The sequence below is a fragment of the Gobius niger genome (genome assembly GCF_951799975.1).
Source record: "Gobius niger genome assembly, chromosome: 5".
Classification (NCBI taxonomy): Eukaryota; Metazoa; Chordata; class Actinopteri; order Gobiiformes; family Gobiidae; genus Gobius; species Gobius niger.
The window spans coordinates 12,050,195-12,071,662 of NC_136856.1; the positions used below are offsets into that span (position 1 = coordinate 12,050,195).

General features: G+C 40.1%; 1 protein-coding gene across 1 annotated transcript; it reads left to right on the forward strand.

The window, feature by feature from the left end:
* Window positions 1-228: 228 nt before the first annotated feature.
* foxi3b (forkhead box I3b) lies at window positions 229-1,707 on the forward strand (the record flags this gene model as incomplete). The annotated part of the gene is made up of 2 exons (XM_079557498.1): window positions 229-929; window positions 1,133-1,707. The coding sequence occupies exons 1-2, from the start codon at window positions 338-340 to the stop codon at window positions 1,705-1,707; spliced, it is 1,167 nt and encodes a 388-aa protein (XP_079413624.1). The 5' UTR covers window positions 229-337.
* Between the last annotated feature and the right edge of the window lie 19,761 nt (window positions 1,708-21,468).

Here is a 21,468-nt window from a genome sequence, read left to right on the forward strand (position 1 = left end):
GAAAATTATTTTGCTGTTGGTGTGCAAAAGCCCTGAAGGAACTGAATGAGCTGACAGGAGCAGAAGCAAAGATAGTCCTCGAACAGGCCTCTCACCTGTGGAGCCAGGCAGCCAATCAGAGAGCACTGGGGGTGTTTCCAGACAGATAAAGCAGGTATGACAGGTGTCATCTTGACATAAAGCAAGGGCAAACAGAAGTGGGACAGAGTAGCCAAAGATTCAGTGGCTTGGAGGAATTAGAAAGGAGTGTGCAACACACACTTGAGAGTGTAGACATTTATTTTTCAACAAGAAACCTTGAGCGGGGTTTTTCAAGTCAGAGAGGAAGGAAGAGAGAATGTCCTCATTTGAGTCCCAGGGCCAGTCTCCTCCTCGGTGCGGCCCGCAGTTCCCCTCTCTGGGACAGGAGCCTCCGGAGCTCAGCATGTACACCGACTGCTACTACCCTCCACCATCACTGCCCAGCCCGCAGCGCACCACCATGACCTCCTACGAGCTCAGCGACTACACCACCGCCTCACCCAACCCTTACCTCTGGTTCAACAACTCCACCTCTCCGTACTTGGGCACCACAGCACCACCAGGGAACCCAGGGCCCCCCTTTGTCCCGCAGCACTATGGGGTGCAGAGACCGTATCTTGGCCCGGCCGGAGCTGGAGGACCAGGTGGCGAGCTCAACTGGTTCTCCCTGCCATCCCAAGAAGATCTAATGAAGCTAGTGAGACCGCCGTACTCCTACTCAGCACTCATCGCTATGGCAATCCATGGGGCGCCAGATAAAAGACTAACTCTGAGTCAAATTTATCAGTACGTCGCTGACAATTTCCCCTTTTACAACAAGAGTAAAGCGGGATGGCAAAACTCCATAAGACACAACCTGTCTCTCAATGACTGCTTCAAAAAGGTGCCAAGAGATGAAGATGATCCAGGTAATGTTTCACTTTTGTACTAATCCTACCACTGAAAATAATATATGTTTATTTGATTGTGTTAATAATTGTCCATATTATAGCTTATTGACTGACTATCACCAGCAACCAATCAGTCATTTAAACCATACTTATTAGGACAGTATGAGTAAAAAAAAAAAGAAATGAATGAATGAATAACCATGCTTTATGTCATTTTACAGGTAAAGGCAATTACTGGACGCTTGACCCCAACTGCGAGAAGATGTTTGACAATGGCAACTTCCGCCGCAAGAGAAAGAGAAAGTCTGACTCTCTGGCTGGTGGAGAGGGAAGTGCAGTGTCCCAAGATTCAGGGGACAGTGACCGAGGCAGCCCCAAGCACCCAGGCAGCTCATCCCTCACCATCTCCCCTCCATCGGACCGCATCCCCTCCCCCTCTGCGCCCACCTCCGCTCCTTGCCTCAGCAGTTTCCTGACAGAAATGTCCGGGGTGGCCACTGCAGCGGGTGAACTCATGGGTGATGGCTTGACAAGGCCGTTGCCGATTAGCCTGCCCAGTATAGATGGATCTCACAGGCCGCCCAGCTTTAGCAGTTTTTCACCCAACTCGGGCAGCACAGATTGGGTATCGCAAGTGCCACCTCCTCCCCCGACGGTGCTGTCTTCCTCACCCACACACACTGCACTGGGATACGCAAGCCCCATATTAAGCCAGTACAGTGGCACCAGCGGGCATTTCTACCCTGGACTCAGCTCAACTGGCATCATCTATCATAGAGAAGGCACTGAAGTTTGACACGTACATCAATAAGACTTAAAATTACGGTTACAAAAAATGACCCGAGCCTTAGGGCCGGTTGATTGCCTTGAAATAACTCAAATTTCACTGGCTTTGGACTAGCACAAATACTGCTCTGTTTTGTGAGTTTGTGCTCTGTTGTAGATTTTTTTTTTTTTTTTTTTTTTTTTTTTGAAGGTGCACTCTTGTTTTTGCGCTGACAGGGACAATGGAGATCACCATGCCGTGACTACAAAGAGTAAAAAGGCTTTGATTCCCACAGGAACGGCTGAGTCAGCAGCACTGCTCTACATCTCTAAAAAAAACACGCTCAGCTATCACTATCAGATCCCCAGTCAGCTTTTATCTAAACTAAAAGCACTGTATATTAGTTCTTCTGAGTCATTATTAACACAAGATCAGGTCTGTTAACATGAGGCCCTTTCACACTGCTATCTGACCGTGTTTGATGCTATCGCTAAGTCAATAAAAACATACGTCTTTACTACAAACTAGTCTATTACAGAGCGCGGATCCGTAATGTGTCAACAGAAGGGTTTCACTCTCCCCAGTTTTTAAACCTTTGAGTAATTTTACTAAGTATTCTTCATAATGTGTATGTGTGTTTGTATGTGTCATTATTATGTATCTTTATGGTTGGGTTGGTTTTACTGTTATTGTATAAAGTTTAATGTATGATTTATAAATGGTGTCTTTGATATTAATAAAAAAAAACAAGTTCTCACAGTTTTTTTTATTTGAACTTTGTTTGATCACATTGTACATAAAGAAGCCAAAACTGATACTCAAGTTTTCACATTAAAAAAACATAGAAAAACAAACATTAAACATTTATTAAACATAAATTAAGTGTAATTGCATTGTCTGTATTGCAGCCAAAACTTGACATGAAAATACCATGCAAAAAGGCAACCGAGATACAAGAAAGACTGCAAGAAATGTAAGTCACTGTGATGCCCTAATTATGATGTGTATATTACCAAAAGGCATAAATAATGCTCAATTGGATATTTTTGAAAATTGAAAAATAAGGAAAACACTTTTGTCTCATCTGATTTTTATGGAAATCAAATTGAGTGTTATAAAAGACTTCATAAAGGAAATTGGATTGCTTGATTTAGTTGATCTACGGGAATTGTGTAGAATTGAATGCAGCTCAATCCAACAGGCCTACAAACTTTGTGAATGGTAGAGATATTGATGAGAGAAGATGATGATGACTGCAAACAATGATTTATTGCTCAAAGTTAAACAGATACTAACTGCATATTCTAAACAAAACGGTGCATGTAAACAAGACATTTAGCATCTAGTGACAGAAAACAGTCCTGTTGGAAAAGCGATGACCAGGAGTCGAGAGCCAGCATGTCTGTGTAACCTGATCCCTGTGTGATGGATGGGAAACGGTATCTCCAAAACGGTGGAGCCACACATTCCCATGCACACAGCGGCTCTTCCTCCACAGCAGACCTCAATAATGCATCGCCACGGACACTGCTGACTGTATGCAAAACGACTTCATTAGTTTGTAGCAGTGAAGACAGGACTGAAAAATGCAACTCAGCATCTACCGCCCTTCATTTTCTCACGGCAGCAGTGGGAAAGTATGTCCAAAACACAGACGTTTGACATTTGGTATCAAGTCACCTAATCTGAGTATAATGGCTATTCTTAAACATTACAGTGATACTGTAATGCTTAAGTGATACTACTAATACTATGAATAATAAGTGTTTTGAAAGGTGCTTTATTTATTTAGCACTTTTCAAAACATACTTACAAAGGGCCTCACACTGTCCAACAAGAGCATAAAGATACAACAAAAGAAGAAAGTTGTGCTATTTGAAAAAACTGCACTTTTAGGTTTAAATTTCAATTATTAAACAGAAGAATTATTAAAACAGAAGAAAGTTTGAAAACTCCCAATTAGAAACTACATAACAGTATAAAGAAAATGGTACACAAGATTAGCATCCTGTTTAAAGATTATGTTTTGGTTTACACTGATTAATGTTCTTTACTGTATTTGACATTTTGTTTCAGGCAGCCCCCAAAAGATGTCTGCACAAGAGAACAAGCATATAGACTCTGCTCCATCGCAAATATGGTATTTTTTATTTTTTTCACAATCATCTGCCAAGTTTTCAATTCAATGTCAATTAGATAACCCACAGCAAAAGAGACTATCAAGCAGCTAGACATCATTCAGGGAGCTTACGTACATCAAATTAAATAATAGAATTTAATAATACTTTCTCCTTCTTTCTAGCTTTGAGTTGTATTTTTCTCCTCAACCTCAGCTGCACAAGTTTCAGAATCTCCTAAATTTCCCAAAAATGATGAGTTTTTGGCAGCAGCCTAATAAAACAGAAAATCTGACGAAATTCACAAAATGTATGGCCTGCTGAGTTCACTAAACTTGAAAAGTAATAATTCATGTACTCCTTTCCTATATAGAGCAGCTGGTTCGCCTTGCAGTATTTTATTTTAAAGGATAATGTTAAATGGCCTGTACTACTAGACTTGAGGTACATTTTCCACCTAGCAAATGACCTTATTTTCTTTAGTCTACATTGTATTATCAGCAGTGGCTCAGATGCTAGAGCGGCTTGTCCTAGACTCGACGAGGTTGGAGGTTTGCATCCCGGCTCCTGTAGGTGCAGACAGGCATTGCGTCCTTGGGCAAGACACTTCACTAACCTTGCCTATGTATAATTGGCAGCCTCACTTTCAGTTTACCCCACGGCATCTGCGGCTACAATTTCAAAAAGAAAAGTACAATACCATTTCTGCCAAAAAACACAGAGGTTTCACTACTGGTTTGATCATCACCTGTGTTGATGTAGTGCATAAGTGTGTGAGTGATCGATGTTTTCAGAGACTGCTGGCACAGATTGGCAACCACACTTCCATCAGTCAGCGGCAACACTTTAGAGCAGCTTCATATCACCACTGGGTATTCAGAGTGAATGAAAGAAAGAGTATGAAGAAGCACTTCAAGTTCAGTAGTAGTTGTAAAGCCTTTTTTTTTTTTTACACCACCAAGACCGCATCCGAAAAACATTACCTGTGAGCAAAATGTTTAGTTAACTCATTTGCATTTACTTAAAACCCATTCTTCCTATTTCTTGAATTGTATTGTACTACGTGCCCTTGTCTCCTGACCTTGTGTTTCTCCGTGCCGTTCTTGTCCTGGAGATATTTTGGGCCACACTTTGATCCATGTCACCATCGGCTCTGTCTATTTACCCGATAACACTGGCAGCATGACCTGACATTTACACTATACACAAAGGAGACAGGAAAAGAACAGAGTTTGGATCAAGTTGGGGCAATTGGCAAAGTTAACTAGTGGTTTGAAATTAGAGGGTCAAGCTGTTCGTATTTGCATAACTGAAATGAGTTTTATAGTCTTTCTTTATGAGGTAAATCCTCCTTTTAAGCTGATAGTTTAACCGTGTAAAATGTGCTCCGTCTAGTCTTAGACATTTTGTGCCAAACTGGTATGCAAAACTTTTTTACAGGAATCCATGGATGAGGGCATTTACAAGAAGAGAGAGAAAGAGACAGTGTTAGGATGTCATGAAAAATACTGCCCCGACATGTTGCAAATCTAACTAACTTCCTTTTCTTGGCACTTTCACCAGCCAGGCGGTGTTTTTTTTTCTTTCTTTGGGGGTTTTGCGTAAGCAGAGTAGACAGTGGCTTTAGGAGCATAGGGGTGGCTTTTTCCATGTTGATTCTACCGGAGCTTACTTTCTGTGCCAACAGAAACATTAGCAAGTTTTGTAGGGTTTTTTTTGGTTGTCTTTTAAAGCTCATTAACAGCACCTTGATGTACTCAGGCAGTTTCAAATGGATGCAAATTTGTAACCGTTAATCATGGCAGCGATGGGATGACTCGGTCAGGAGGGGAGCAAGAACGGGAGACTTTTTACAGATGGGGGTTTCAGATAAGGCTAGTTTTAAGCTGAGGGATTTATTGCTTCAGCCTGTCTGCCTGAAACCAGTTCATTACTGTGAATCTTGTGGCACAAAGCAAATTCTGGGATTCCTTTGACTTTTCCCTATTCCCTGGTAGTTTTCATTCCTCTGTAATAATTATACACGTAACTCTATGCAATTACACCAACTTGTCACTATCTAGATGTGTTGTTGCAAATGCAGCTGCTCATTAGTCCATCTATTTCCATGACAAGTGCTCATCTGACTTCCCTCCTCAACAACAGAAATACAAATGAACCGTCTCACTGTTAATACTGATGAGAAATGTTTTTTTTTATACTTTGTACATTGTGCCGCACTTCAGAACATATCAACATACAATGGGTCTCATATGCTTCAAGCAAAACCAGTGCAAAACCTAACTAAAATGTTTTGTCATAATTTTAGTCAAAGTTATATTTTTGCTGACTAAAATTGGACTAAAACTAAATCAAAAGTTGTTTATGTGACTAAAACTATGGCTAAAATGTCCAGATATTTTCTGCGACTAAAATAAGACTTAATAAAAATGAAAAGAAGAGACTAAAATCAGCTTCCAATGATGGAAGGAACAGCCCTGAGCTTTGTTCACGTGGGAGAAGCTCCAGGAAGCAGTGGACCTTCATTAAATATGATTATAATATTATAAATGTACAGCCGACTAAATTTGTCTTAACTTTAGTCGACTAAATTTACTCGCAATTGTAGTCGACTAAAACTTGACTAAAACTAAACCTAAATTAAAATGTGTTGTCAAAATTAACACTGGTCTCAAATGTGAACAGCTAAATACGCCTCTGGATAAAATCGCTTACGTTCTTAGGCCAATATTGAAAAACAGACGGGGAAAATTATGATAAAATACATCATTGCAATTACAATTCAATTCAATATATTTGTGTTTTATAAGTAATAATTTGTGTATCATCAATTAATTATTGCGGTGCTTTCAGAAAGTAGTCACCTAGACTACGTTTTAGTTTTGATTGAAGGCTTTTCACCTCTCACCTACAAAGCTTTGCCAATTCTGGTTCCATGGCAAGAGAGCTGTGAAACATTGGCAAAGCCTCCTGTTTGAGAAACGGCTTCAACCAAAACAAATAAATAAAAACCTCCAGATGGCTACTTCTTGAGAGCCTTTTGTATTATTTCGTAATTGTTGACGTAAATTGTCTCATATACACAATGCGTGCCGAGCATTACTTGTTGTGCATGAATCTGGGATCACCAGCGCAGCATCCATCAATCACAAACTGTCAGGCTGCGGACCTTTCCTTGCTGTAGGCGCTGAAATTATTGCTCAACAGAGTGATATGATTAAAATCTATAAATCCTCCTCTCCACCTGCTGCGTGGCTCGTGGCTGTGTTCCACGCACCTGTCTGGCTAACGGAATGGGCCCCACACGCCTACATAGACACCGGTTCAAACGCCCTGCTCTACATGGCAAGACGAGAGCCTCTTGTTTATAACATAAACTCAGATAGACGGCCATTATACCCCCGGCAGATACGCTTGACAGATTTGTGTTTTTGTAAGAAGCTTCCAGATTATATGAACCTTGCGATGACAATTTAATGTGTCACTGTTGGGTAGGAAAAGGAGTTGTCAGTGACACACAAACACAGAAGTGAGGAAAGTAACTAGAAGTTGTACTAAAGTAGGAGTAGTGTTGCTTCAAAACAACATTACACAAGTAGAACAAATAAGTAACCCTCCGTATACAGTGATTACTTTGTTAAAACAACAAAAGCAGTGGGTAAGAAATATCTGTTTAGCTATGCAGTGTTATGCGAAACAGGTGATCACTCTCATTTCCACTTTCAGAACTCATTTCCCACAATACAAAGCTTTTGAAAACCGGGATAGACAGACTTGCCAAACAACACTGTTTCTTTTAAAGCGTAGTATGTTATTTCCTGCTAGAGTCAGAACATTCCAGGTTATGTTGTTATGCCACAAGCCCAACGAAACTCACATACAATTGTTATAGATAAAGCAAACATGCTGTTTAAATATATAAATATGCAGTACTAAACATGGCCCTTATGATCAGCAAGACACTGACGCAGTGGTTCTCAATCTATGCTCCGCTGATGGCACTTTTTCATGTGCCACTGAGGGTCAATTTATTCAATTAGAAATACTTTACTTTTGTCTTTTATAGATGCCATTAAGTTAGGTGTTTTATCCCCTGGCTTTGGGATGATTTTAATTTCTGGAAGCCGAATTTGGGATCCGTTCAAAAGGCTGGCTCTTTTATTTTAATATAAATTTTGATTAACGCCAAGCAGATAACTCACAATATCTAAGATGTGATTAATAAAAGGCACACTTTTTAAATTCAAATCATCTTACATTACAATGGGATTAAAATTCACATGTTTATGAATCACAACTCGTGCATAAAACGAGGCTGCAACTGACAAATATTTGTTATTGCATTAAGCTTTGACTTTAGTGCAAAAAGCTTTTTGTGTTGCCCTCACCGTTATTGATTCTTGTGTTCATTCAGGGGAGTTCTGGGTAAAATTGACTGAAAAAAGATCTGTCTCTTTTCACAATTGAGATCCAGTCGGTCATGAACGTTCCATCAGTAATTTGCACGCAATTTAGATGTACTTAGTCCAAATAAGATCTATTTTTGACCCTTTTTGACCCTTTTAGACCTGGTTTGGTCCTGCCTTGATCTTTATCTTGGCCTGGTGGTATTTAGAAGGTCATGTATTCTATGAGGTGGTACTTGGTGTGAAAAGTTTGAAAACCACCAAGAAGAGCATTTGGAACAAGACCCAATGTGTTTAAAGGGATATTTCAGGATTCTTGACATAGGGCCTCATTTCCTGGTTATCCAGAGTGCTGCTGATGTCTGGAGATATTTTTTTGGGGAATTCATGCAGTTCTTATATTTGAAGAGCTTTGTGGTGCTAGGCTAGTGCAAGGCTAGCACATTTCTATGGTATCAGCTACCCTGCCCTTACTCTTACACAGTCCACAGTGCACCAGAGGCAAATCACTTATAACGTCAGACTAACCATATAAATGTCTGTGTTGATGGAATAATTTTTGGAACTCAACTGACCTTGCATCACATGAATGATCGCATTTTGAGGGACTATTTTCTAGCAGATCACTCCGCCGCCGGGTAGCTTTTACAACCACGAAGCTGATGCTGCTCAAATATAAGTTATTTTAAATGCAAAATGGCTAAAATTATTCTACCGACACAGACATTTATATGGTTAGTCTGGCATTATAAGTGATTTGCCTCAGATGCACTGTGGAGTGTGTCAGACTGTTTTTAATGCAGGCTAGCTGATATCGTAGAAATGTGCTAGCCTTGCACTAGCCTAGTGCCACATAACTCTTCAAACATAAGAACTGCATGAATTACCAAAAAAATATCTCCAGAAATTAGCAACACTCTGGATAACTAGGAAATTAGGCCCTATGTCAAAAATCCTGAAATATCCCTTTAAACCTAATTTTTGGCTGCCTATAATCAAAGCAAATCCCACTTCTAGCCATTTTTTTTAGTAAAGACTAAGGAGAGGCAAGCCCATTCAGTGTTATTCATCAATCTAATCACCTGTAAGGAATTACATTATTGTACATTTAATTCTGTTTATTAGGTGAAATGTTGCACGGTATGGCGTTCAGTTCATGTTAACACTACTCAATCCTCTTTTTACCCACCTCACAGCAAGCTAACTGCTCATGTAGCTGGGACTCATAACCCATAACACACGCGCTGCTTCTGTATACAGTAAAACATTCATGTCCTCCTCAGGCTGTTTAGTAAACGCGGGAGGAGAGCGTCAAGCCCGGAGTCTGATCCTGATGCCCAGAGCACCAGAAAGGGAAGAGGACCCAAGCATTACCACCTCTGTGTTGTGTAAACAGGCGAGCACACTCCACACACAACCATACAGGTGCCAGAGACAGGACTGCTTTCGATAACCTTTCACTTACAACTCTGGGGGGTCAATACACAAAGCCAAAAGTCTGAGATATGAAGCGTGAAGTATATAGTCTTGTCATGTAAAACAAATTGAGACATAATGCTCCTCTATACTTATGTCTCTTTTTTTCTTTTCCTCAAAGTTGAAAACCCACCAAATACCCCTCGAGCAAGTACTTGGCGACAGACTGATGCGTTGAAACATGAAAGATTTTTCTGTTAGACCCAATGCAAACAGCAAACGGTATAGAGCGTGCCGTCATCACCTTGTCAGCAGGATAGTCCACTGAAAATTTTCCATTTCGAAAGTATAAAAAAATCCACGTTTAATAAAGTCCCAGGTGTAAATCCTATCTAGTAGAGAGGAGGCTTGTGAGTGATCCGGCGTTCTTAAAGCAGGCTTATATACACGATTTGGGAAAAGTGAAGTTTAAAGACAAACAGTGCAGTGCAAGTAGTGTGTATATATGAATCACTACCTATTTCACCCTAAAATATTTTCCATGTCAACATGCAGTAAACATGGCGATATGCACAGGGCTCTGCAGAGAGGGAGGGAGCAGCTACCTTGGATGCACCGAACATCTGCTGATTCAAGATACTGGGAAGAGAACTTAGCTTTTTGCCGCAGTTTATTTGAGTTATTAATAGTACAGAAGTGGGGGGATCAGCCATTTAGTCGGTGTGTGTTATTTAAGAAATGTAACTCAAGTAGATATGAAAATTTATATTAGCCATCATCGTTCATGTAAATTGTGAAAACTTGACACCAGCACTTGATTTGTAAAAAATCAGAAGTTACTGGAACACTTTTGGTTTAATTGGCTTGATTGTACGAGGGCACAGGCCAAAACAGTTTCTGAAATTTCCCCATAAAACACTATTTTTCCACCACACATATTTGCCTGATCCATAGAAATACTTCTCACATTCTTTACCCCAAGAAAATGAGACAAAAGGGAATGTGTTCCTCCAAGCGGGAGATCAAATGAAGCACTGCTTGACACCTAATGTATATTTCAGTAATGATGCAATCCCAGAATAATACTGTATTGTACTGTTATTGTTCTTTGAATAGTGCTCGCACAAAAAAGATGTGAAGGCCAGATATATCAAACCTGGATAAAGGGGATATTTCAGCAATATAAAACACCGAACCGAAAATAGTACTTGTAATATGTTCATATTAAAGACTAACAAAAGTTTCTTCCCATCATAAATGATTTTAAACCTAACCTATACGGAATAATGTGGGAAGAGAGATGCCTTTGTTGCTGCATAGTGATGCTGCTTGTATACATGTAGTCCCTCAAATAAATGCAAATAAACCAAAAACTCACCTCTGTTACTGAAGGTTGGCATTGGAGGTTTTGCTTGTGCGGTTACAATAGAGGGAGCTAGCTTTACATTGTGTGAAGTGAAAATAGTGGTTATTTGGAGACTAAAGGTTGTGATTTCTCATTGTGCATTCGCCAACACGCCTCTCGCTTCTCATAAAGCTGCACGGTTACCTGGTGTTACTTTGATTTTTTACACAGCAGTGCACTCTGCAATAATGGAAACCAAAGAGGAAAATCTTAAAGCTGTTGTTCTTGGGAGAGTTTGCTCTGAGAAAGCAATGCCACCATTTCACACGCACACAAAGAGGAGCTGTTATTAAATGCATAAGAGAAAGAGCAGGGTGAAAGCTCAAACAAGAAACCCATTATTGCTCATCTTTGCTCTGTTGCACTTTAGTGGTAAATACTGCCGTGACTCAGGCATTGGTTGAATAATTATTGGGTGAAAAACGCTTTTGCATATTGACAACAAATCCATTTATTTCCTTTACTGACCTCTTGTGGACAGAGTACTTTTAGGCGCCAATGCATGTTTGAGCGTATCAAAGATTAAAAAAAAAGAACAAAAGATAATTATTGTCAATTCAAATATGAATCGAATTGAAATTTACTCAAACGTTTCGTGTGGGGCAAAGGTGAGGGGTGGAAGCACAGAGAGGGCAGGGAAGGGGGGCTGTTCAGCTTCATGATAGCCTTGTGTATAAACTGGTCTTCAGTCGACTGGACCTGGCTCGTGGATTGCGCAGTCTCCTCCCTGAATGCATTACTTTGAGGAGACTGTGGGATGGATCTGTAGTGTAACTGGTGATTCTGAAGGCTTTGCTGGTGAGACAGATGGAGGGGAGAGGTTCTCCGCTGATCTTCTCAGGTGGAGGCTCCTGCAGCAGGAAAGACCCTCAAGCTGGATTGCACTGGTACATTACAGTTCAACACTATGGTCTTTCACCATCTTCTGGGAAGAGCGTAGCAGACGAATATAATGAAGATTATTCTCCAATGATGTACATTAACCAGAACAATAGTAGGGATAGAAGGCTTGTGTGGCTTAGCTCCGTGTCTTCCCTGGATTCCCCCTTTTTTATTTCCTGTCGTGCCTCTTATGACGCCTCCTCTGTGCTGCAGGTGCGGAGCACTCTTGGTGCCTCTTCAGAGTTTCAGAAGAAGGAATCTGTGGATTTGTAGGTCTCAAATGCAGCTCAAAGACCTTTTAGTAGATCATCAGCTAGCTGTTTGTTTAAAGATTTCCAAAAGCATCTTGGAAAACAATGTGGAACACCGAAACTGCAAATGCAGTTTGTAGAAAAAGGTAAAAACGCTGCTGTGCCAAGGGAGATGGAAACAGCTATGCGCCACACTGTGATAAATGCACAACCATTTACTTTTTGACAGACAATAAGTAGCTATAACTAAACCACTTACCTGGGATGGCTGAGATTGGGCCGGAGATTGTGTGGACACTTCCCAGTCGCAGCTAGATCTTTTGGCCCATTCCTGCTGTTTTTCTTTTGTGAAAGATTTCAAATTCAGGCAGTGGTAAAAAAAAAAATCAGCACCAAAACCATTTATCCTACTGGTGTTGTCTGACAACTAATCAATATCCAATACAGCTAACAAACAAACCATCAATACCTGCCAAAAACATTACCTTATTTCTAGAGGCAACAATGCCGTAAATCGTAAGGCTGTGTCCGCTGCGTATTTCTGCATTATTTAGTGTTATTGTTATGTACACGCACCAACGGTCGAAGAGTGAGGCCATTCTGTGTGCTACGTGTGGCAGAACTGACAATAATAAGCAGCAGACTTTGAGTTATGGCCAAATTGCAAGTTTCTCTTTTTGTAACCATGGTAACAGAGGTCTTAGCTCAGAGCCTGACATTAATTCAAAGGTGGGGGACCTTTTTGTGCGTGCATGTGTGTGTGAAGCACTTGTAGGATCGCAAGTAAGACTGACCTGGCCAGTGCGAATGCTCCTCCTTTGTGAACCAAGTCAGGTGTCACTGCGTTCAACTGGACCAGACCAGATCTGTTTTCATTAAAGTCTCAAGCCAGGCCAGGCAGATTAAGGGAAATCCATGAGGGGCAATGTAGATGACAGATTACTGGGTGAACTAAAATAAACAGGAACATGCAACAAACAAATGTATCTTTTGGCAAGGACCTTTTTTCTCTACTCATTATTTATTCGCCTGCACCAAAGTTTTGATATATACATTTTTGATAGGAAAGAGAGAGTCAGCTTTAATACATTTCTTTGAGATTAATGTAATGCCTGAATTAAATGCCTTATGTTTTGTACTATGTAAGAGCAGTAAGGTCTAAGTAACAGCAGTTGACTAATCCAACAGGTGGTGGTTGAGAGGTTCAGTTGGTTCAGTGGATTATGGACTGCAGAGAGTCCATACAAGCCATGCATGACCCAGCTCTTTTAAAAACAGCTCGCCATTATGAGCTAAAGACATTTGAGACCTACACATTTCTTCTTCTGAAACACTGAAGAGGCACCAAGAGCCCCCCACACCTGCAGCACAGTGGAGACGTCATAAGAGAACATACAGGAAACAAAAAAGGGACAACCGAGGAGGTATCCGGGCAAGACTCTCAGCTAAGCCACACAAATCTTCTATCCTTTTGATCTGGCTAATGTTTTTTCATTGGAGAATAAGACAGATTATATTCACCTGCTACACTCTTCCCAGAAGATGGTGAAAGACTTTTGTGGAGCGGAGGGAGCTGCGCAGGAGGAAGAGGAAGGAACCGGATGCCATATTAAGTTAAAATTGTCTACTTTTCCTTTTAATTCAAATTTAATCCATCCATCCATCCATTTTCTTCCACTTGTCCCTTTCCGGGTCGGGGGGGCAGCTGTTGGAGCTGCCCAAATCACATTGCACCAGCCCATTATGGCTCCTCCTGCAGGTGGTGGGTCCACAGAAGGACGGCCTCATGATTTTAACCGAGCCTGTTGGTCTTTCATAAGGGGCTTCTGAACCTCTCTTTGTCTGACCCGTCACCTAGGACATGGTTGCCATGGGAGACCCTACCAGGGGCACGAAGCCCCCGACAACAGAGCTCCCAGGATCATTTGGGTGCTCAAACCCCTCCACCACGTTAAGGTGGCGGTTCCAGGAGGGGTCAAATTTAATAACAATGAAAAATAAAGCACTTACTTACTTACTTGATCTCAGCTTTGGCCTTTGCAAATTGAGAGCGAGTAAAGTTAGTTGATGTCCAAAGTACAGTTGGTTAATGTTAAACCTATACCTTACTTTCCTTATACATTTCTAACACCCCATTTCTTCTCAGGGATGCGTCTATAAGCACATCTCAACTTCTAGCGAGCAAAGTGGAGATTTACTGTCAGTGTAAAGCTAATTGCAACTCAGCCGCTAGTTCACAATCGATAAAAATGCTTCAGATGTTTATGCACATCAGTATAGATTGCCACTCATAGCTAATTGGTGCAGGTATAGAAGGAATATTGCTCACCCTAAAGTTGCTAATGACATACATCAAGGCAACACAGTTTAGAAAGGAAATCATCTATGGTCTAGTGTCTTTTTTCAGTTCCCTAGCATGCAAAAACAAAAGAAAATGAATTTGGTGATGTTTGTGTCAGCTCTCAGTCATTTAGGCGTCATTAAGTGATAAAAGGTTTACTATGCTGATGAAGTTTCCCGCAGAACCACATTTCACTGAACAAAAGAAAAGCACATTACAATATACAGCATCAATGTATGTCATCACGACAACTCTCCGGTTTGTTGAAATTGAAGTCAGGCCTGTAGTCCCATTACTGTCTTTGATAAAACGAAAGTTGTTGCCTCTAGCACTTTTTTTGGCACAAATTGCTTTTGCTGCAGCGTTAGTTACGTGAGGAGAGTTGAAGCAATCTTTAACAAACTACTGCCTCTTCATCGCATAGTGAAACTGCAGCACTGCGGATGTCCATAAACTCTGCTTTTCACCAGTGGGACACTTTTAACCTCGAAAACTAATAATCTCTTCTTTGGCTTCAATTTAGGATGAAGAGCAGTTTGTTATCAGGATGGGTAATAAATCTTACTGGACAGGCCATCGCAGCTTTAATCATGTGTGTGTGGATGTGCGTAGCAAGGCCATTATTTCACTCCATGACGTTACTCTGATGGATTACAGTCTCATTCCCTCAGAGTAAGCTGCTGCTATCTGCATTCTGTTTGTACTAGCGCTGCACAATTTTGGAAAACAACATGTAGTTGTAAATATTCTGACAAGTTTTGCAATAAGATTTAGATTCAGTTCACAGCACCGAAGAATGACTCCTCCCTTACTCCGTTACATTTACTCATGTGACTGTTCGTCTTATCGCAGTGTACATCTTTGTTAGATTCTGCTTTGTGACATTATTATGGCGTTATAATGTAAACCTGTGTAGAATATTTGGTCACTTTTTCCACCGAGGCAGCATAAGCTTCTATTGATTTTTTTAATATATTTTTTTTATTTGACCTTTATTTAACCTTTATTTAAACTGGATAGTCCCACTGAGATTAAGAAGCTCTTTTTCAGGGGAGTCCTGGCCCTAGAGAGGAACCTATTGTACATGTTGTACTGGTAGGGGAAACCCGGAGTACTCAGACAAATAAAAATACATTTAAAGTTTGAATTGAATTACTCTTAATTTATTTCAATTTATTTTTATGTTGAGATTTTTGTCCCTAATTTTCATTCAAGTGTAAATTTATACTTACTTGAATACTTATTTGGGTCAATACATTTTTCTACGACTTAGACAATTCATTTTGAAGTAACTCTTTCTTTAATCAGTAGTTCATCCACCACTGATTAATCTTGTGGACCTAATTCTCCCTATATTAGAATGGGTTTTGTCCTTTGAAAAGGTGAATGGGCATATACATCATTTTGAATACTGACACAGATTACCTCTTCATCATGGCAGCCGTTAATGAAGACGATATTTTAGACACCAACTACGCATTCTGTCCTCAAAGTTGACGTGTTATTGGCAGTAGAAAGGGCAGGTTTGACAAGGGCTGATGTCCAGACGACGGGATCAGAGCGTTCCCAAAGCGCTGCTGTTGCGGTGATAAGTCCTGGACCTCTGTGACATTTTGCTGCAGTGTAGAAAAAGTGAAATTTGGAGTTTATCTGTATGTTGTTCAATGTGTTAGCTTCAGTCAGAAATGAGCTGAAAATGTCTCTCCAAATCATTGCTGCTACTGCTCATCAAACTTAAATTAAAAGTATGTTCAACAATTTGTTTAAAAAAAAAAAGTGATCTAATGAAGGAATTGTGAAAAAGATGAGCTCCAACTGGAGAAGGGGCTTATGCCGTTTCTGATGTAATTTACTGTAGAATCAGTGTTGCATGAGGACACAGTGTTTTTATTTAGCAGGTAATTATTGTGCAACAAAATGCATCCTAATGGCTTAGGATGATTGATTTTACATTTGGCATTTGTAAAGCAGGTAGTTGTTACATGAAATAGGCAGAGAGGGCAATAATCCACACGCACAAACATATTTTCCAGGCTATGAGGTTTGAATTGGTGCCATTTGTAGTTAAACAAATGTGGGTACTTTGTATAAAAGTTTGAGAACTTGCTCAAAAATTCAGTGAGTTACAGGTGCTGAAGCAAAAAGTGTTACAACCATACCCGGTCTCCCCTGTAAAAACATAAAAATTGGTCCGCCTGTGTAAACCAGGACTATGCAGTGATTTCATTATATTGCAATAAAATGGGCAACTTTCCATAAATTACAAGCCAAATGCTTTTGACCCAGTACTGACTGAGAAAGCAGAGGAGCACTGATGAAGTAGCTGTACAGTACTCTAGCCCTATTTTATACACCCTCTTACCTTGTGTTAAGTTTTTTAAGTGCACACATCTTTGCCTTGTTGATTTTCACACAGAAGGGAAAAAAAACTCTACCGTGTCATACAGAAACTTATAATATCTGTGATGTTCTGAGTCGCACCCAGCCGCCGTCGTTGGAGCCCGATACGTCAGCACAGACATTTTGCCCTCATGATGGAGCATTGTTTTGACACAGAGAGAGGGAAGCGTGACCGGACAGTGCAAGATCTAGGGGCAGACGGAGACTATCGGGAGACGATCTGTACAAATGGATTAAGATTAAGGGCGGCTCAACGTCTGCTTCAGCCTTGGCTCCTGCTCAAGTTCCACCCCCCCCCCCCAAAAAAAAAAAAAAAAGAGAAAACAGCATGAACGGTAGACATTATATTTCAAAACACTTAAGATACACAATCAATCACAATGTTTTCGGAGATCTTCGACACACAAAATTCATCTTGCCTCACTGCAGCCACTAAACACATTTTTTACACTGAGTCCCTGAAAGTTTGTCATGTGCACCTTGTCTTCTGCTGTGATATTTTTTAACGCTTATCAGTGTAGTGTTCTTTTGGCGAAGTTTGTGCCTGGATGACAAATTTCATTTAGTTTGACAAAAAAAGTAAATTGTCAGCAATTTGGTCCAGCTCACAGTTAATATGTGACCTTAAACACCAGCAAAAAGCAAAACATGCCCCATCTAGTGGTCAACTACAGAACTGCCCAATCACTAATTACTGTCAATGCAGCCTGAATTAGCAGAGACAGTTTTATATATGTATAAACCTAATTACAAAAATCCATTTGTGTTACCATTTAATGAAAAATGATGAAAAATACCCTCAGTGCTAATTTAGATAAAATACAGAGGAAAGCACTTTCAATTGTTTTTTCGATTAATCTGCAGCGCTGTGGAGGTCAAAGTGACAATCAATGGGGACAGAATTACTGGTCATTTTCACGTCTGACTGACTTGGATGGAAAATCAATCCTTTGTAGAGGTCTAAATGAGTTCAATAGCACACTGTTTTAAGATCACCGACGTCAGACAAGGCATAAGCTGAAGCTATTGGCAATATAGACAACTCGACTTAACTCATCTTTTATTGTTCCAATGGGAAATTCGGTTTGGGCGGCGCAGTGACAATACAATATAGGGACAATGCAATACTGTAAAATCAAGTTTTCAATCTACATGGGCTTGAAGACATGGAAAGGAACTGGATAACGCTGAACAATATATACACAGGATTTCTGCTGGCATTAAAAAGCATTAAAAGTCATTAAATTAATTGAAGCAAGGCCTTAAAACAAACGGCATTAAATTGATTTCAAACTGTCAGTACTAGATGAATACACATATTACCATGACGTTCGCGAGAGCTTTGCGGGGGTTCTTTGAAATCTATATTGGAACATTATGGTTAAAGTAAATATATATAAAAACATGTACAGTAAAGATAATTAGCTTGAGACTATTTTTGCTGCCTTTTTGTAGTATTTGTCATTCGCTTTCTAACTCATCAGCAATACCCTTGAGGCAGGAGGTGCTCGGAGTAGAAATGAAAAGCCCAGGGGGTACAAAAGACAACATAAAGGTTGGGAGCCACAGCATTAAGTAAGAGCATCCTTTGAAGCTTAATATTAGACCTTTTCTACTTGTGACTACCTTTTTGAACCACCTTCTCTCTTGGGCCACACGATGTAAACAGACTGTAGCCTGCTGATTTGCCAGAGGAATCACAAGACATCCCTCTGATGCCTTATAATGTTTTACTGTGGTTACTGCAGTTGATTTCCACCGACTGGCGACTCATTCATATTCACTGTTAGATTACTTTTCTGTTGTTAGCAGCTTGTTTCCTCTTGTTTGTTTGTCTCTTTGCTTGGAACTGCAAAATCATTTCATAAAGCTGTACCACAGAGTAAAAACAGCAGTTCTGCTTTTAGTGTTGCATAAGTAGGAGTGATTAAAGTGTTCCTGTTCTGTAGCAGGTAACAGCGGTCAGCAATATCCAAGTAACATCCACATTAACTTACACTACTGAGTTTCATGATCAAATCTACATTGAGCAAATACATCAATTTGCCGTCTCTGTGGGGAAGTGCCTCTTTCAAAATTTCCAATTCAATATGGTTTTAAGTTTGTCAAACGGTGATGAGGAGTCTTTTGGCACAGCAGATAATTGTTTCATTAGCTTCAGTGAGGAGGTAATTTCATTATCAGACAAGTATACTCATCACTGTATAACCTTGCCCCACAGTGCTCTCATTGTTACCTTTGCAGAGCTATTTCCATTTAAATAGGCTACATCTGCAACATAGGTGGGCTGTTTATGGCTCTGTAGCACTTTTTACATAAGAGGGTGAACTGTAGGTAGGCTAGGAAACAAAGGCTGCGGGAAAGAGGATGCCATAGGGGAGAGGCAAGAAAATTATTCAAGTTACTGAGACAACAACGGCGTGAAAAGAATGGATTTTATGCTTAAATAATGCAAATGGCGTGAGTCCAGCTGGGAGTTTGGTTAAGGATGATTTTTTTTCCCCTCCTTGCAGTCATTAAATCGCACTATGTCAACTGAAGAAGGTCCACTGGGGATTGCACTGTGGACATGTTACAGCTGCGCTGTGGAAAGTATGCAACTATGCTGGTTTTACACTTTTCAGATCTCGGGATAATCTTCAGTGTTTCTCCAGTGGACTGGAGATAGAATTAATTTGGGGACCAGTTTTCCCCTGCTGAACTTCCACATGTATTTTTCAGATTGTGCGTTGTGAGAGGTGTCATACAGAAAATGGCACTTTTGTAATCTAATCTGGCACCTGCACAGGTCACACCTGCAGCCTCAGCCTGAATAAATAGAAAATCTGCCATAGACAAAACCTCATGCTGGGGAATGCAACATTCATGAGGATGAGCTAGATTCAAAATACAAAACAGTAACTCGATCACAACAGAATTCAATGAATAAGAATGTGTATCTTCATGTTGGCTGAGTTTAGCCTATTCCCGGTTCCACCTAACACCAAATCCTACACCAGGGTCTTCAAACTGAGCTACATACGTAAAACAAAAATGGCAAAGAGCTACTTACACTTCCATCATGTGCTATAATGCGACTTGTGTGGAGCTCAGAGAATATTTCAATACAACTAAAGAAAATAACTTGAGCTTACGGTTTATTCTTTACAGGGGTAGGCAATGTCAGGCCCTGGGGCCAAATTCAGCCCTCCAGCACAGAACCTCTGGCCCCCAAGAGGATTTTGAGAAAAAATATTATGCAAAAAAAGAGATGAAATACCTGCTAAAAGTTCTCTAAAAATGCAGGATATTTATTTCCTTTTTTTTTTTTTTCAGACCGATATTGGTCATGTAAAACACTGGCATTTGCAGAATATCAGAATATGGTTCTTTACTTTGGGCAACTATGGCGAGGTCTGGCATTTGGTGTTTTGGCAATGATGATGACATTATTGTTTGCAGTCAGTATTCAGTATATTCAGAGCAAATTTTAACGTTGACTCATCAAGCAAATGTAGAAATGTGGAAAGCCTTTGGTGAGCTACGGTTCTTGGAAAGGCCTGGAGAGCAACTAGCTCCTGACCTACTGGTTGGAGATCCCAGCTTTGGGTTTTTAACAATGGTGCAGTTGTATGCAGGGAGTACAGAATGAAGTGCTGACACAAGAAGAAACAGGATTACCCAAGGATTACTCAAAACTGTGGGAATGCTGTGAAATACTATTCCAGGTCTGTCTTTGGTGAGGGAATAACATTATAACAATGTTCAAAGGTAAAAATAAACACGATACATTTTGATTGATTTGTCCACTTTAAGTTCTGTGTTCAGAATGACAGGACTAATGAGGTTTTTTTGTTTTTTACCATATTGTTATTTTTCCTCACATTTTCAAACTCCAGGTCAAATTGAAGCCTGTTGGATTGAAACCTGTAATAGGATGAATGTGTGTTATCAGGGGGAGATGCGGCTGAAGAAGGTCTACTGTATATGGGGTGTGCTGAATTATATGCGGCTTCTTTATGTCAGCAAAAGTGAGCAATAAATAAGATCTGACAGACTCAGGCAAGTATTGAAACATGTAAGTGCACTGAAAAAAGTGAAACACTGCTGTTGTTGATTCAATATGTTCTTTGCTATTGGCTTAAATAAAGAAAATCAAATTGGTTAGTCCAATTGAAACCATATAGATTGAACATTGTGTTTTGATACATTTTTGTATGTACATCTAATGGTCTATTGCAAATTGACAGTTATTTATAAAAGTTAATTGATCTAATGAACAATCGTTCGTCGAGCCATCGAACACAGGGGGCAGCACTGACAACCGCAGCACTTGACTCTACCAATTAACGCTGAAGAAGATGACACACCACGTGTTCCAGATTTCAAATGTGGCCAAGACCTTTTCACTCAAGATCTAGCCAGACCCACTGTTGGAACTTTACAGCGAGAAAAGGTAAGTTAAAAGCATATTTAGACTTGTAAACTTAATACATGTGTCCTGTATGTATGCACAGAGGCGTCAACTAGAATTCTCCTGAAGTTGAATTTTAATTGAACATGTTTTGGCACTGAAACTGAATAAATTGATTGT